Source organism: Cnephaeus nilssonii, assembly GCF_951640355.1.
Source record: "Cnephaeus nilssonii genome assembly, chromosome: 3".
Taxonomy (NCBI): domain Eukaryota; kingdom Metazoa; phylum Chordata; class Mammalia; order Chiroptera; family Vespertilionidae; genus Cnephaeus; species Cnephaeus nilssonii.
Genome location: NC_137074.1, coordinates 69,795,324 through 69,812,009, shown reverse-complemented (window position 1 = coordinate 69,812,009; position 16,686 = coordinate 69,795,324). Strand labels below are relative to the sequence as shown.

The 16,686-nt window shown below is 38.7% G+C and overlaps 1 protein-coding gene across 1 annotated transcript; it reads left to right on the top strand.

Moving 5' to 3' along the window:
• Positions 1–1,829: 1,829 nt before the first annotated feature.
• HHLA2 (HHLA2 member of B7 family) lies at positions 1,830–10,933 on the top strand (the record flags this gene model as incomplete). Its single annotated transcript, XM_079766319.1, is given in 7 exon segments — positions 1,830–1,859; positions 8,814–8,919; positions 8,922–9,010; positions 9,708–9,723; positions 10,392–10,633; positions 10,637–10,658; positions 10,896–10,933. Coding segments are annotated over 7 exon segments (543 nt in total).
• Between the last annotated feature and the right edge of the window lie 5,753 nt (positions 10,934–16,686).

Below are 16,686 nucleotides of genomic sequence, written 5' to 3'. Positions count from 1 at the left end.
ACTTAGGCCCAGTAGCTGGTATGTGTTTTGTTTTGTTTTTTTAAAAAGGTACCCAAATTATATATTTTGAATGTTTTTAACATTAAAATATGAAAATGTCCATTATTTTCTCATTTTCTGAGTACAGGGCATCAAGGCTTTGTTCTGAGTAGGGGGCCCGCTGTTTGATTTTCTGAATTATCTTTCTTGCACAGACAAAATCAATAATGCACCATCCAGCATTTCCAGTTTTTGTTTCTTGAAAGTACCCAGAGACCTTTGCTTTCAGATTGATACAAAAGACTCCAGCTCCTTCTAGACCTTTGCAATTTGCTTTCAGTCTTTTGCTATTGTCCCGCCCACACCTAATCCAATACCAGAATCCAATACCCTCCCTCTTTGTGCCTTGCTTTTATTTAGCCTTCCCAAAGCATTCATCTTATTCGTCTTAGTTGTTGCAGAAACACCAAGTTAGACTGACCCTCTGATTAAGGTCAACTAGCATAATAGTTAGTTAAAATTATTTAATGATGATAACACACCAAACGGATGGATATAGAAGTACACAGACACAGCAAACGAGCTTCCCGGAGGCATCTGTCGTGCTGTGAGCTGCTCTTGGTGTGTTTTAAAGAGGGAGAGGCCACTAATTCCAGAAAGCCTTGGCCTTACATTTCCACATGCTCAAAACTCACTTCACTTAATAGTCTTGTTCAATTGCTTCCTGCCTTTATGTTTTCAACAAATTGTAGGCCATCTGCCTTGTTAACCCTGGCGTTTTCTTTTGTCTGTTGTGTTGGCTTTACATGTTCTTGCTAAAAAAAAAACCAATACAACAAACAAACAAGCAAAAAAGCAAAAAGCCCTTTCTGTTCAGCTATATTCTTTCTTGCATAGAGCACTGTGGAGGAGGATTACATAACCTGTCCTTCTGGCAAGAAGAAACATTTTGTGATCAGGGTCTGAACTGGAAAATGGCCCATGGAGGCACAGTAGTGCCCTGGTCCCTCCTATATACTGTGCTTTCCTATCCACGTGCTTTGTCTGGGGCTCTGCCTCCAAGACCCAGCACACCGGAGGTGAGGATTTGTGGATAAGTAATGAGGGAATGTTTTCAGGAGAAACCTGTAAGGAAGTGTGGGAAGCCGGATGGGGCAGAGATAGAAGCTAAGTGAGGATGTGGCTCTTAGTGAAGTCTCAGCCTCATTCCCAGGGGGGCGTCTGGACCATGGGTTGTCTCTTGCCTTGAAGCCATCATTGGGGCAGGCAGTGGGGAAGGACTGTAACTTCCAGAACCACAGCTTCCATCACCTAAGGGCAATCTGCTGAGGAAGGTTCCAGTACCTGAGCAGGTAGCAGTAGCTGAGCAATGTGTGCATGAAAACTGAACTGATAAAAGTGACCACGGGGGTCTGAGTAGGTGATTAATGGTCTGCTAATATACATAATATCAAATATTAAATGTGTGTCATTTTTGAAATAGCTGCTTTCATTTGACCCAATGTATGAGCCTCCCTAGATTTTCTTGGCCTTACCTGTTTCCTGGACCTTCAAGTGGTTGAACAGAGAGGCCCTGCCCCAGGGCCATTGCCTCATTTCCAACCCTCAGCAGCTGACCCCGGCCCTGGGGAGGCTGACTTCCAAATGGCCTCCATTGTACCCACCACGTGGGAGCTGCTGTAGCCACAGAGTCCTGCTGTGACCCAGGGACACTCACAGAGGCTGGGGTTCCTCCTGCCCCATATTTCCAGGCTCAAAGTGCCAACCGTGAGGCATGATATCTGGCTTCCTCCGTGGCTGTCCCGAAGGGCCAGGTGCACCACCGCGAAGGACATGAGCATTAAAGCCCCATGGGGAAAACCAATGGAGAAAACCTACAGGTAAATGTCTTTTGCTCTCTTCATCTGACATTGTTCGGAGGTGCTGTGGCCAGTGTAGAGGATGCTGGAGGTCTTCCCTTGTGACAGGGCAAGAGGCCCTGTTTTCTGTTCTAAACCTTTAGCCAACAAGGCACAGCCACCTCGCATCGCCTTTCCTCTGTCCCCAGTTTCTCGCCCCTTTTCCTTCACTCCTGCTGCCCTGCCACAGTACCTCTACACCACTCCCAAAATGTACCAGCACATACCTGTAACCTGGTTCCAAACAAACAAAGAACAACTCCCCCCACAAAAACACAGCCTGGAGCAAACACAGTACCCCTGGAATTTCAAAGTTTCAACCCAATATATAAATCCTTAAGTGGCAGATTTTCACTGTAAAACATCAGGGGAGGTTTTTTTGAGTAAAATGAGAATGATCCTAAAATTGTTCTTTTTTCTATCTAAACACAAAGTCAATCATATTAAAACCTAAGTGGATGCCAAGGAGACATCCCCAGGATGCTACAAAGAGTTTTCCTTTTTGTTATGACTTCTTTCACAAACGGGCTTCGTGCCATGAGCACTGTGGAGAGGCAGTGAATTTAAAAGCGATGCAGAGAATGTAGTTCCCTGGAAGCTGCTCTTCCTGAAGGAATTCATAATGGGAACCGGCATGATGCAAGTGATGGGAAACACTCTTGTATTTCAAAAAGAGAATTGACTTGCACTGTGGCTCTGGTCACATCTAGGCCAGCAGTTATGAGACCAGAACTAGTTTTGAGTGTTACTGAAGTGTAGGCTAGAGAACCTGGCCAGAACACAGTGAAGTTGTCATCATTGTTACAATTAGTGCTGATGGCTGCAGTCAATTTGGTCTGGAGCTCTTAAGATGGGTACAGGATAGCTGTTCTGTTCTCTTTATTATATGCTTGTGGAGTGACCTCAATTTTCTTTTCTGTCTGATTGGCCTTCGCATCTGGTTTTCTTTTTGCTGTGTTTTATTACAGAGGCTGCCTCTCTTTGTTTCCCCCCGCCCCACATCTGGAATCTAGCCAAATGTACCAGAACAAGATGCTTCTAACATTTGAAGCCTTTGTAAGGGTGCTGATTGCAACTTGGGTAACTTCAGTTTAATCCAAGGTGGAAGATTTCTGCTGCTTTTGGGGAAGAAAATCGATGTCTAAAAATAAAACTTAGGCATAAAATAGGGCCAAATACTCATTCACTGCCTCACTTAGCTGAATGCTGAGATTATTTCAGCAGCACTAAATCAAGCATTTGTGTAGAAGAGGTTGAGCATGTTTAAAAAAAAAAAATCCAGAACAGTTAATCTTAGATGACAAACTGGCTACTATAATTCGTCATTTTTTCAAAAGACATAAATTACGTAGTTCTTAAATGCCTAATTTTCGGCTTATATTTATGCTGACCCCTGAACTGGAGCACTTGTATTCACTAGTCTTTTGGAATGTATGTTGTGGGTTCTTATAAGAGATGCTGGAGAGACAGGCAGGACCAGAAGCCAGAGCACAAAGGCTTGGTAGGCTAGGGTTAAGAATATGGATCTGGCCCTGGCTGGTGTTTCACAGTGGTTAGAGCATCGGTCTGTGCATTGTTAGGTCTCAGGTTCAATACCCAGTCAAGGGTATTGATCCATACCTGAGTTGCAGGTTGGATCTCCTGCCCTGGTCAGGGCACCTGCAGGAGGCAACCAATCAATGTGTCTCTCTCACATGGTTGTCTCACTCTCATTCTCTCTTCCCTCCTCCCTCCCTCCCTCCCTCCCTTTCACTCTCTAAAAATCAATGGAAAAAATATCCTCAAGTGAGGATTAACAACAACAACAAAAAGAATGTGGATCTGAGTGTGGTGGGAGGCCACTGGAGGGATTTAATGAGGAAGATGTCATAGAAAGATTTATAGTTAAAAAATATGACTCTTGGCTGCTATATTGACAATGGGTTGTAAGGAGGCAAGAATAGAAAAGGGTAACCAGCCAGGTATCTATTTTAGATATTTAAGTAAGAGATGGTAGTGTTTTGGAGTAGGATGGTAATGATGGAGTTGGAGAGAAGTGCACAAACAATGGAGATTAATCCATTTGCAAAAAAAGGTTGGTTAATGTATTATACGTATATGGGTCATGAGGGAAAGGGAGAGTCAAGGTTGATTTCTAAGATCCTGGCCTAAACAACTGGGAGGATTTGGTATCAATTATTGAGATGAAGACTAGAGAAGGAGCAGGGTAATTTTTGTTGTCATGTTTGGGGTAGGATAAGGAGCAATAGTAAAGGGAATGAAGTGGAAACAAGGGCTCGTGGTAATTCTGTGATGCCTATAAGGGATCTAAATAAACAGCTCAAATGGGTAGTTGAATATCTGATAAGTTTGAGAATCCTTGGCATATGGATGGCATTCAGAGTTATGGAATAGAGGAACTCACCTAGGGAGAGAATATAGAGAAAATATAAGGCCTTGAGAATATCCATATTTCCACTTAAATAGGACAAGCTGGGGAGGAGGCCCAGGAGAGGGCTAAGGAGGGGCAACCGTGAGGAAGGGAAAACTGGAAGAATGTGGTGGTCCAGAAACAAAGAGAAGAATCTTCCAACATCTGGTTATGTTGAATGCTGCTGTGAGATGGATAAGAAAAGAACAAATTGTATCCACTGTTTTGGGCAATATGGAAGTTCTTGGTCACACTGGCAGTGGCAGATATGACAGGTCATGCAGTTGGGCCCAGAGTGGATGGAGGGGAGATTGTAAAGGGGAAATTAGAATGGCTATTTAAACAATTATTTTAAGAAGTTAATAGAGCTTAGAAATAGATGGGTACCTAATCAAAAGTTGGAAGAGAATATTGTTGTTGTTTTTTTCTGTTCTTAAGATGGGATGTATTGGAGTGTTTATGCTCATGGGATTGATCTGGTAGGGAGAGAGAACATGGTAATACAGTAGAAAGGAGATATAATTTCAGGGATAAATTGCTAGGTGCAAAAAAAAAATACATGGGATGAGAGCAATAGTGAAGGGTTTGACTTGGAAAAGAGGAGGCTAAATTGGTGGTAGGGGGATGAGGGAGTAATTAATGAAGCAAGAGCACCAGCTGAAATGGAGATGGGAAAAGGGGTGTTATAAATTTCAAGAAAAGGTAGCAACTATTGGAGTCATTTTGGAGAATGGGAAAGTGAACCTATACTAGGCAGTGAACATGAAATGCCCTAAACGTACATTAAACAGGAGGATTTGATTTTTGCTTGGAAAGAGACTTATTAAATCTTAAATTGTTTTTTTAATAGCCTATAAAGGTAAAAAGTTATTACATATTAACATATGTTTGCAGTAGGAAATTAGTTTAATGATTACTGGTAATCTTACTATTCAGAGATAATCATTATAATATATCTTTTCATATATTATAAATGCAAATACATCTACAGGAAGAAATATAAAGGTCTTATTTTCATAACTAATACTATTTTTTAAGTTTTTATTTTGCCAAGCATTTTAGGTGTTGTTCTGAGAAAGATAGAAACTATTGGAGTGATAACTGTGTCATATTGCAAATGTTTACTCTAATTGTATTTTAATATGTTTGTGCTGCTTTTCCAATTTTTATGTAGATCTATCTATAATTGGAAATGTACAGTCATGTTATAAAGGCGTTCTTCCAAGAATATGTACCAATTATTTTTTTCTACTATTTAAAATGTAAAAATGAAAGTATAAATTATTAATCTACCAGCTTTTAATTTGATTAAATGTAATGAAGAAACCTAATTTTATTTTTAGAATAATTTTAATTATTCTTAAATTTCATACCCTGTAACAAATTTAAAACACAACCTTGCACCCTAATCAAATAGCTCAGTTGGTTAGAGCAGCATCCCAATATGCCAAGGTTGTGGGTTTGATTCCTAGTCAGGGCACTTACAAGAAGCAACCAATGAATGCATAAATAAGTGGAACAACAAATTGATGTTTCTCTCTCTCTCTCTCTCTCTCTCTCTCTCTCTCTCTCTCTCTCTCCCTCCCTCCCTCCCTCCCTCCCTCCCTCCCTCCCTCCCTCTTTTCTCCACCCCTAAAATCAATAAAAAACACAACCTTGTAATGGTAGAGCTCCCAAATGATTTACTTAAGATTTTCTTTCAGAGGTTTTTAAAATAAATTATTACATATTGTTCTTTAAACAGGATATTTGTTAAAGAGTAAAAATTATCTATCATACCATCGCCAGATAAAATAAGTTGTACTTTACTTATTTGAAATTACATTGTGTTTATACATTTTGCCATCTATATTTTCTCACTTTTTAAAGCTTTTGAAACACTCTTTGTAAACCATGATTTTAATGGCTGCCTTATGATCTGCACTATTATTGGACACTTAAGGATGTTTCCAAGTGTTTTTTTTCCCATGTGTCATTATAAGTAACACCATAGTGAACATCATTGGCATTTAATATTTAAATTGAATTTTGTTTTAGTATATTTACTGTAAAAACAATACATGTCCATTGTAAAAGCTTTAAAAATAATAGACAAAGCCTGGCAGGTGTTGCTCAGTGGTTGAGCATGGATCTATGGACCAGGAAGTCACTATTCGAATCCCATTCGGGCACATGTCCCAATCGGGGGCACGCAGAAGGCAGCCAATCAATTATTCTCTCTCATCATTGATATTTCTATGTCTCTTTCCCTCTCCCTTGCTCTCTGAAATCAATAAAAATATTTTTTTAAATATAACAGACAAAAATATTATTATCTAGAGAACTACCCTTGGATGTATTCCAAATCTTTTTTCATTCAACAGCCATTTTTCAATACCTGCTGCTATGAGAAAGATGGAAGCTATTGGAGTGATAACTGTGTCATATTGCAAATGTTTTCTCTAATTGTATTTTAATATGTTTGTGCTGCTTTTCCAATTTTTATGTAGATCTATGTAATAGGAATATGCAGTCAGGTTAAAAACATGCTGCTTTAGATGTGACACCTGCTCTCCAGAGTTAACATTCTAGTGCACATTTAGTCATATGTCATGTCAGTCTCCGAAGTGCAGAAATGCGTGTGCTTTTAGGAAGGGACTGTGCTACTTAAAAGTTGCATTGTAATCTAATTTTCTCCTATAAGAACTCCCTTCCATGCTACTGAGCCATCTTTTAAGATCAGCTTTAATGGCTGCAGAAGAATTATCTGTGTGGATGAACCATATTTTATTTTACTAATCTATATATAGTCACTTCCTTTACTAATTCCTGTTTGCTCTTAAAATCCATGTTTTGCTTCTTTTTAATAGAATAACTAACATGACCTCTACAAGATACAGGCAGTGCTGTCTCTCTTCCTCATTCTTATAATATCTCTAAGCGGATCTCAAAGTAAGTTCCTTTGTAATATACCCAAGTGTTATTTATTTGTATATTCAAGAGGAACATGAGTACCCAGCACAAGGTGGCTGTTTCCTCTCTAGCCATACATTGTGAACTTTTCTAAAAGATCAGTTAATGAAAAGTCTGCATGAAGATTAAAAATTGTATTTTCTCCTGCCTACTCTGATTAAAACTCTTCTAATCTGTTATCTGTTACCAGAAATAAAATCACTAGAAAGGCAAATTTGATTGATTGGTTGATTGATTTTTTTTAAAGGTGTAGGCTTGGTACTTACTCAACAGTTGACAGAAGGCATTATTAGCTTTGCTAGGCATTTTTAATTAACTGATAAAATATTAGAGGTGTTTAGTAGAACAATTAGGGAGGTCAACAAAACCACTCCTTTTGTATCCCAACTTTCCATGTCTTTCTCTCAGCATAATACCACATCCCTATAACACTGTACAGAAATAAATAATCTCTCTGAGGAAGAGAAGTAGGACATGGCAGAGTGGAAATAGTGCCAGAGGAAAAAGGTGTGACAGGGCCATATGAGCACCCAATTCCCCCATCTTCAGTGGCCTTGTCCAGAGTCCAAAGGAGTTTACTACATTGTCCATAAGCTAAGCTAAGCTTTTCAGTCCTAATATCATAGAATTCATATACTGATATAGGGCATTCAACCTACTGATCAAAGAACCTGGATTCTGGCTTCAATGATTATGAAGTAGCTAAGTATATCTTCTTTGCAAAAATCCTTGATTTTGATAAATCCATTTGGTTTTTAAAATCAGCTTCTAAAGTGGAAAATTGGACTTCCACATTTATATTCAGAATAACATTTATTTACTAGTTTTTTATTAACTCATGGGATAGCCTGAGAGTTTTCCCAAAGCCAAAATAAATGAGTCACTTCATTGCCCATTTTGGACTCCTCCTGCCTGTGTGCTCCCTCACTTGAAACTAATATCTGCATATTCCTAACAGATTTCTGAACCTAACATCATCTTCTATGCACTCAAATATTTCCTAACTCAACCAAGTTAAGCATGTTCTAATCTTTTAGGGCCTGCTAGCTCTAGCTAGCTGGATAAACTAATTTGTTATTGTTATAGTAGGTGTTAAAAGTAAATGTGTTCAGGGAATAAAAATCAATAAGAGTCTTTTATTACATGATATACATAATTTCCAGTAACTATAGCAGGCCAGGATCAGAGGAGAGATGAGACTATTGATCAAGGCGGGAGCAAACTAATGTTTCTACGCTTTAGGCTGTTGACAATTCTCATAGCTACAATGAATCAAACAGATAGTCTATTAAAATTGCAGTAACTCAAACACAGAGCTTTATAGCTTGTTTCTAGTAATTAGACTAGCAGGAGTTCTTGATGCTGTGTCTGTTAATGATCAGGCTGCTGACCTAAAATAGTTCTTCTAGGTAGTCCTAACATAACCCTTGATAAGTACCCATCACTAATTCTCTTCATAACTGCTCATTTTATACACAGTCTTTCCAGCTTTCTTCAATCATTTTAGTACTATGAGTGAACAAATAGTCATTGGAAGACTTGAGGAAGATGTAATTCTCCCTTGATCATTTGAGAGTGGGAGAAAAAGTCTTAATTCACTGGTGGAATCACATGATGTTTATACATACTACAAAGACAGTGACCATTTGGGAAAGCAAGATTCCAGATACACAACCAGGACACCCTCTTCCTCAGTGAAATTCACAACAGGAATGCTTCCCTACCTTTCAGAAGATTAAGCCATTTGGATGAAGGAATTTATATGTGTTATGTGGAAACAACAGCTAGAAAAATCACAAAGTGGTCGTAGAGGTGGGGGGTAAGTATGCATGTAAGGTTTTACAAAACATAACAATGATATAATTCCATGTTTTTCTGAAGTGTCTTTTTCTTAATTTGATATGCTAGGGGGCTTCCTAAGTCAATACATACAAATCAACCTCATTTTTAATGAGTAGTATATCATAGTTTAGACATGCCATAATTGACACACCCATTCTCCCATTGGTAGATATGCAAGCATTTCCAGTGTTTTACATTGCAAGGAAAAGTTAATGAGATTAACAATCTTACACTAAACACAGAGAAATGATCTGAAGAAAAAAAAATCAGATATAATATTTTAATGCATTACTTCCTCCAGCATTATAAGAGCATCTACATTCCCCTTAGTCTTATCAGTACCTACTACCATCAATCATAAAAATTTATGCCAACATGATATCTTAAAAATATTGAATTATTGACTTAAATTGCACTTTTTTTGGTTTCTGAATGAAAACAGAATGGCAGCAATGGACACTGGAAAACAATGAAAATGCTCATATGAAATTGTACAGTTAATTTTAATATTTTATTCAGTTAACCCTTGGAGAACACAGGGATTAGATGAGCCAACCACCCATGCATTGGAAAATCTGCCTAAAACTTAAGCCAGCCCTTCACATACATGTATTCTCAATGGCCAGTTGACCCTTGAAGAATGTGGGTTTGAATCCTGCAGGGCTACTATTTGTAATACTTTAAACAATAAAAAAAATAATAATAAAAGAAAATATCTGCAGGTGAGTGGACCCATGCAGTTCACAAGCACTGTGTTCAAGAGTCAACTGTACTTACCTCTTGCCCATATTAATTGTATTTATCTATTCATTTATTTATTGGAGAAAGGGCATTTTCTAATGCGTTGTTTTACCCAGCACTGTTCCTTCTCCCTCTGTCCTATTTAGCTGCATCAGACCTTGACTCAGAAATCTAAGAATAATGTGTAAATAATGTCAAAAAGACTGAGTCAGTACCCAGTACCTGAGGAGTGCAGAGTGCTGCATGAACGCTAGTTTATAGACTTAAACACCCACATTTTGGTTGCTCAGCGAGGCTATTAGATTTCATTCTATTGTTCTTTCTAGAGAATTGAGATCACTAGTTGCTATGTATCCATGAATGCCCTTTTATTCACTTGTAGATAACCATACACGATCTTACAGTTCTACATTTTTTGTTTTGTTTTTCCTTTCAGTGACTGCCAAGTTTTGCTCATAAAGCTTATCTTTCCATTGCATGGATATTAAAATAATAAATGTTCTGCAAAGATGGCCTACCAAGAAGCTAATGATGACAGTTCCCCAAGAGCCCTTCTTTTTCCCCCTTAGCTTTTGTCACACTGGTGATAAAATATGAAAAGAGGAACACAAACAGCTCCATCATATGTGGTGTGTTAAGTGTTTATCCTCGTCCAGTTCGTACTTGGCAAGTGGACAATACATCTAGCCCTGAAGGCAATATGGAAGAAATTGGGTCTTTTGATCCTTTTTATAATAAGGGTAGAGTAAATATCATAGGATCAAATTTATTGTATGAATTTACTATTGAAAATCCATTGCTGAAGCAAATATAGACAGGAATATGGACAATGAAAGGTAGGCTTCATGGGGCTTTCTGTGTACATGTGCTATGTCTGAGGATTGGGGGAATGAGGAATGATTTACAGGAACAGAACGGAACACAAAGGAAAGAAAATGCATCTGTGACTGTTACAAGACCGGGACTAAAGTCCCAGGCATAATATTTACTGGCTATTTTACTGTAAGCAATTATTTTTACTTCTGAACATTAGTTCCACAATGATTAAATTGAAATAATTCTTACCTTGCTAGGTGTTTATGAGTTGAAGGAAAACATTTGTGAAATGTAAAGTAGCATATTTATTCATAAATACCAATGTATTTCTCTATGGTTTATTCTCTAAAGATAATTTTCTACCTGCATTGTACTTTAAAAGGTGGGAGGAGGTGGACGTGTCCCGAGCTTGTCCCAGAGCAGATAGAATGAGAAGATGAAATGAATAACATCCACCCCAAATTGGCGAAGGAGACTCAGCTGGTGAGACAATTTGCAGCTGGGAAGGGCAGAGGACGCCTGGAGAAAGCCTAGGGCACTGCAACCACACGAGCAGCAGACATGTGAGCAACCCGCTCCTGTCCAAGGAGCAGCAGCCCACGAGCAGCCTGCCCCAGGCCAAAGAGCAGCAGCCTTATGTGGCCTGCCCCTGTCCAAGGAGTAGCAGCTGTGTGAGCGGCCCACTTCCCTGTCCGAGGAACATCAAGCACGCAAGTAGCTGCTCCCATCCGAGGAGCAGCAGCTGCATGAGCAACCCACCCACAACTGAGGAGTGCAGCCCGCCCCCATCCAAGGAGCAGCAGCTGTGCGCAGCCCACACCCTGCACCCCTTTGAGGAGCAGCAGCTACGTGACCAACCTGCCCCTGTCTGAGGAGCAGCAGCCACATGGGCAGTCCACCCAATCTGAGGAGCAGCAGCCATGCGAGCAGCCCACCCCTGTCTGAGGAACAGTGGCCATGCTCAGCCCGCCCCCATCCAAGGAGCAGCAGCCTCATGATCAGCCCACCCCTGTCTGAGGAACAGCAGCTGTGCCAGCAGCCTCCCCACAACAGCTAGAGGTGCCGCCACTGCTGCGAACAGCACCCACCAGAGGAGCCACTGCCAACTGAGGAGCAGCTGCTGCCATGACTGCATGAGGAGCAACTGCAGCCCAAGGAGCCACTGCCACCCAAGGAGCAGCCCCCTCACGATTCAACATCTAGATCCATCAGTGAGATTAAAAAATGGGTAGACAAAGAAACCCACAAAGGAAAGAAAAGGACTCACCAGAAAAGCAGCTGAGTGAAACAGGCAAGCAATATGTCAGAAAAAGAATTCAGAATAAGGGTCATACAGTTCATAAACCAGTTGATGAAAAAAATCAACAACTTATATAAGAATCAAGAAGAAATGAAGAGTGATACAGTTGTAATAAAAAACACTATGGAAAGCTTTAATAGTAGACTAGGAAAAGTGGAGGACCAAATTAGCGAATTAGAAGACAGGGAAGCAAAACACACCCAAAATGAACTACAATTGGAGAAAAAAATTAAAAGACAGGAGGAGAGCCTAAGGGAGCTTTGGGACAACATGAAACAAAGCAACATACGAATAATAGGGGTACCAGAATGACAGGAAGAGGAACACGGGTTAGAAACCCTATTTGAAGAAATAATATCAGAAAACTTTCCTGATGTGGTGAAGAAAAAAGTCACACAAGCACAGAGAGTCCCAAACAAGATGAACCTGAAAAGGCCCACACCAAGACAAATCATAATTACTATGGCAAATATTCAGGACAAAGAGAGAATCTTAAAGGCTGCAAGAGAGAGACAGAAAGTTGTGTACAAGGGATATCCCATTAGATTATCAAATGATTTCTCAACAGAAACATATCAGGCCAGAAAAGAATGGAAGGAAATTTACAAAGTGATGCAAAGCAAGAGACTGAATCCAAGAATACTCTATCTAGCAAGGCTATCATTCAAAATTGAAGGGGAAATAAGGAACTGCACGACAAAAAAAAAAAAAAAAAAAAAAGGCTAAGGAAGTTTATCACTACCAAGCCAGCAATGCAAGAAATGCTAAAGGGACTGGTGTAAAAAGAAGAAATAAAAAGGGAAGAAGGAACACGGGCACAAAAAACAAAAATGGCTACAAACAAGTACCTATCAATTATAACTTTAAACATAAATGGACTAAATGCTCCAATCAAAAGACATCGAGTGGCTGAATAGATAAAAAAAAAACATGACCTATATATATGCTGTCTACAAGAGACCCACCTCAGAACAAGGAACTCACATAGACTGAAAGTGAAGGGATGGAAAAATATCTTCCAGGCAAATGGAAATGAAAAAAAAAAAAAAGCTGGGGTAGCAATACTTATATCTGACAAAATAGAGCTCAAAGTGAAGGCCATAGCAAGAGATAAGGAAGACCACTTTGTAATACTAAAGGGATCGATACAACAAGAGGATATAACCCTGATAAACATATATGCACCCAATGCAAGAGCACCCAAATACATAAAAAAACTCCTGGGAGATATCAAGGGAGAGATAGACAATAATACAATCAGAATAGGGGACTTTAATACACCACTGACATCACTGGATAAATCCTCTAGACAAAAAATCAGCAAAGAAACAGCAATTTTAAATGACTCACAAGAGTAGATGGACTTAATTGACATCTTTAGAACATTTCACCCCATAGCCAGGGAATATACATTCTTCTCAAGTGCACATGAGACGTTTTCAAAATTAGACCACATATTAGGTAACAAGCAAAGTCTCCCCAAATTCAAGAAGATTGAAATCATATCAAGCATCTTCTCAGACCACAATGGCATAATATGAGAAATAAACTACAATAAAAAAATTCAAACACTTAGAAGCTGAATAACATGCTATTAAACAATGGTTGGGTTACCAAAGATATCAAAGAAGAAATCAAAAACATTCTGGAAACTAATGACAATAAAAACACAACAATCCAAAATCTATGGGACACAATGAAAGCAGTCCTGAGAGGGAAGTTTATAGCTCTACAGGCCTACCTCGAAAAACAAGAAAAAATGGTAGTAAATCATCTAACTCTACAACTTAAAGAATTAGAAAGAGAGCAACAAGAAAAGCCCAGAGTGAGCAGAAGAAAGGAGATAATGAAAATCAGAGCAGAAATAAATTATATAGAGACAAAAAAAACCCAAAAAAACACACACACAACAATACAAAAGATCAATGAAAGCAAGAGATGGTTCTTTGAAAGGATAAACAAGATTGATAAACCTCGAGCCAGGCTCACCAAGAAGTAAAGAAAGAGGACCCAAATAAACAAAATCAGAAATGAAAGAGGAGAAATAACAAGAGACCCCACAGAAATACAAAGGATTGTTAAAAAAAATATTATGAATAACTCTATTCCAACAAACAGGACAACCTGGGGGAAATGGACATATTCCTAGAAAAATACAACCTTCCAAAACTCAATCAGGAAGAACCTAAACATCTCAATAGGCCAATAACTATGGAAGAAATTAAAGCAGTCATCAAAAATCTTCCAGCAAACAAAAGCCTGGGGCCAGACGGCTTCACAGGGGAGTTTACCAAACATTCAAGGAAGAACTAAAACCTATCCTCTTCAGACTATTTCAAAAAATTCAAAAGAAAGGAACACTTCCAAGCTCATTCTATGAAGCCAGCATTACCCCAATAACAAAACCAGATAAAAACAACACAATGAAAGAGGATTACAGGCAAATATCCCTCATGAACATAGATGCCAAAATCCTCAACAAAATTCTAGCAAATCGGCTCCAGCAGTACATCAGAAAGATCATACATCATGACCAAGTAGGATTTATCCCAGGAATGCAAGGATGGTACAATATTCACAAATCAATAAATGTGATACATCATATAAACAAATTGAGAGATAAAAATCACATAGTCATATCAATTGATGCAGAAAAAGCATTTAACAAAATCCAACACTCTTTTTTGATAAAAACTCTGAGCAAGGTGGGAATAGAAGGATCATACTTCAACATTTTTTGATAAAAACTCTGAGCAAGGTGGGAATAGAAGGATCATACATCAACATAATAAAAGCCATACATGACAAACCCACAGCCAACATCATACTCAATGGGCAAAACTAAAATCATTTCCCCTAAGAACAGGAACAAGACAGGGATGCCCATTCTCACCACTCCTGTTTGACATAGTACTGGAAGTACTAGCCATAGCCATCAGACAAGAAGAAGAAATAAAAGGCATCCAAATTAGAAAAGAAAAAATAAAACTGTCCTTATTTGCAGATGACATGATACTGTACATAGAAAAACCTAAAGGCTCCATCAAAAAATTATTAGACTTAATAAACAAATTCGGCAATGTAGCAGGATTCAAAATTAACGCCAAGAAATCTATGGCATTTCTTTACACCAATAGTGAACTTACATAAAGAGAGACTAAAAAAGCAATCCTATTTGCCATCGAACCAAAAAAATTAAGGTTCCTAGGAATAAACTTAACTAAGGAGGTAAAAGACCTATATGCGGAAAACTACAGGACACTGAAAAAAGAAATAGAGGAAGACATAAACAGATGGAAGAGCATCCATGTTCATGGATTGGTAGAATCAACATAATTAAAATGTCCATACTACCCAAAGCAATCTACAGATTCAATGCATTCCCCATTAAAATACCAACAGCATATTTCACAGACCTAGAAAGAACTCTTCAAAAATTCATCTGGAACAAAAAAAGACCCCAAATAGCTTCAGGAGAAAGAAGAACAAAGTAGGTGGGATCTCAATACCAGATATCAAGCTGTATTACAAAGCTACTATTCTCAAAACAGCCTGGTACTGACACAAGAACAGACATATAAATTAATGGAATGGAATAGTATAGAGAACCCAGAAATCGACCCAAACCACTATGCTCAATTAATATTTGACAAAGGAGGCATGAACATACAATGGAGCCAAGACAGTCTCTTCAATAAATGGTGTTGGGAAAATTGGACAGATACATGCAAAAAAATGAAACTAGATCACCAACTTACACCATACACAAAAATAAACTCAAAATGGATAAAGGACTTAAACATAAGATGGGAAACCATAGAAATATTAGAGGAATCCACAGGCAGCAAAATCTCAGACATATGCCGAAGCAATTTCTTCACCGATACCACTCCTAAGGCAGTGGAAACTAAAGAGAAAATAAAGAAATGGGACTACATCAAAATAAAAAGCTTTTGCACAGCAAAAGAAACCATCAACAAAACAATAAGAAAGCCCAGTGCATGGGAGGACATATTTGCCAATGTTATCACCGATAAGGGTTTTAATCTCCAACATTTACAGGGAACTCATACAACTTAACAAAAGGAAGATAAACAACCCAATCAAAAAATGGGCAGTGGACCTAAATAGATACTTTTCGAAAGAAGACAGAAGGGAGACCAAGAGACATATGAAAACATGCTCAAAGTCACTAATTATCTGAGAGATGCAAATCAAAACAACAATGCGGTACCATCTCACACCTGTCAGAATGGCCATTATCAACAAGTCAACAAATGACAAGTGCTGGAGAGGATGTGGAGAAAAAAGAACCCTGGTGCACTGCTGGTGGGAATGCAGACTGATGCAGCCACTGTAGAGAACAGCATGGAGTTTCCTCAATAAACTAAAAATGGAACTCCCATTTGACCCAGTGATCCCACTTCTAGGAATATATCCCAAGAAACTAGAAACACTAATCAGAAAGAATATATGCACCCCTGTGTTCATAGCAGCACAATTCACCATAGCTAAGATTTGGAAACAGCCTAAGTGCCCATCAGCAGATGAGTGGATTAAAAAACTGTGGTACATCTACACCATGCAATACTATGTTGCGGTAAAAAAAGAAGGAATTGTTACCATTTGCAACAGCATGGATGGAACTGGAGAGCATTATGCTAAATGAAATAAGCCAGTCAGAGAAAGATAAATATCACATGATCTCACTCATTTATGGAATATAATGAACAACATATACTAATGAA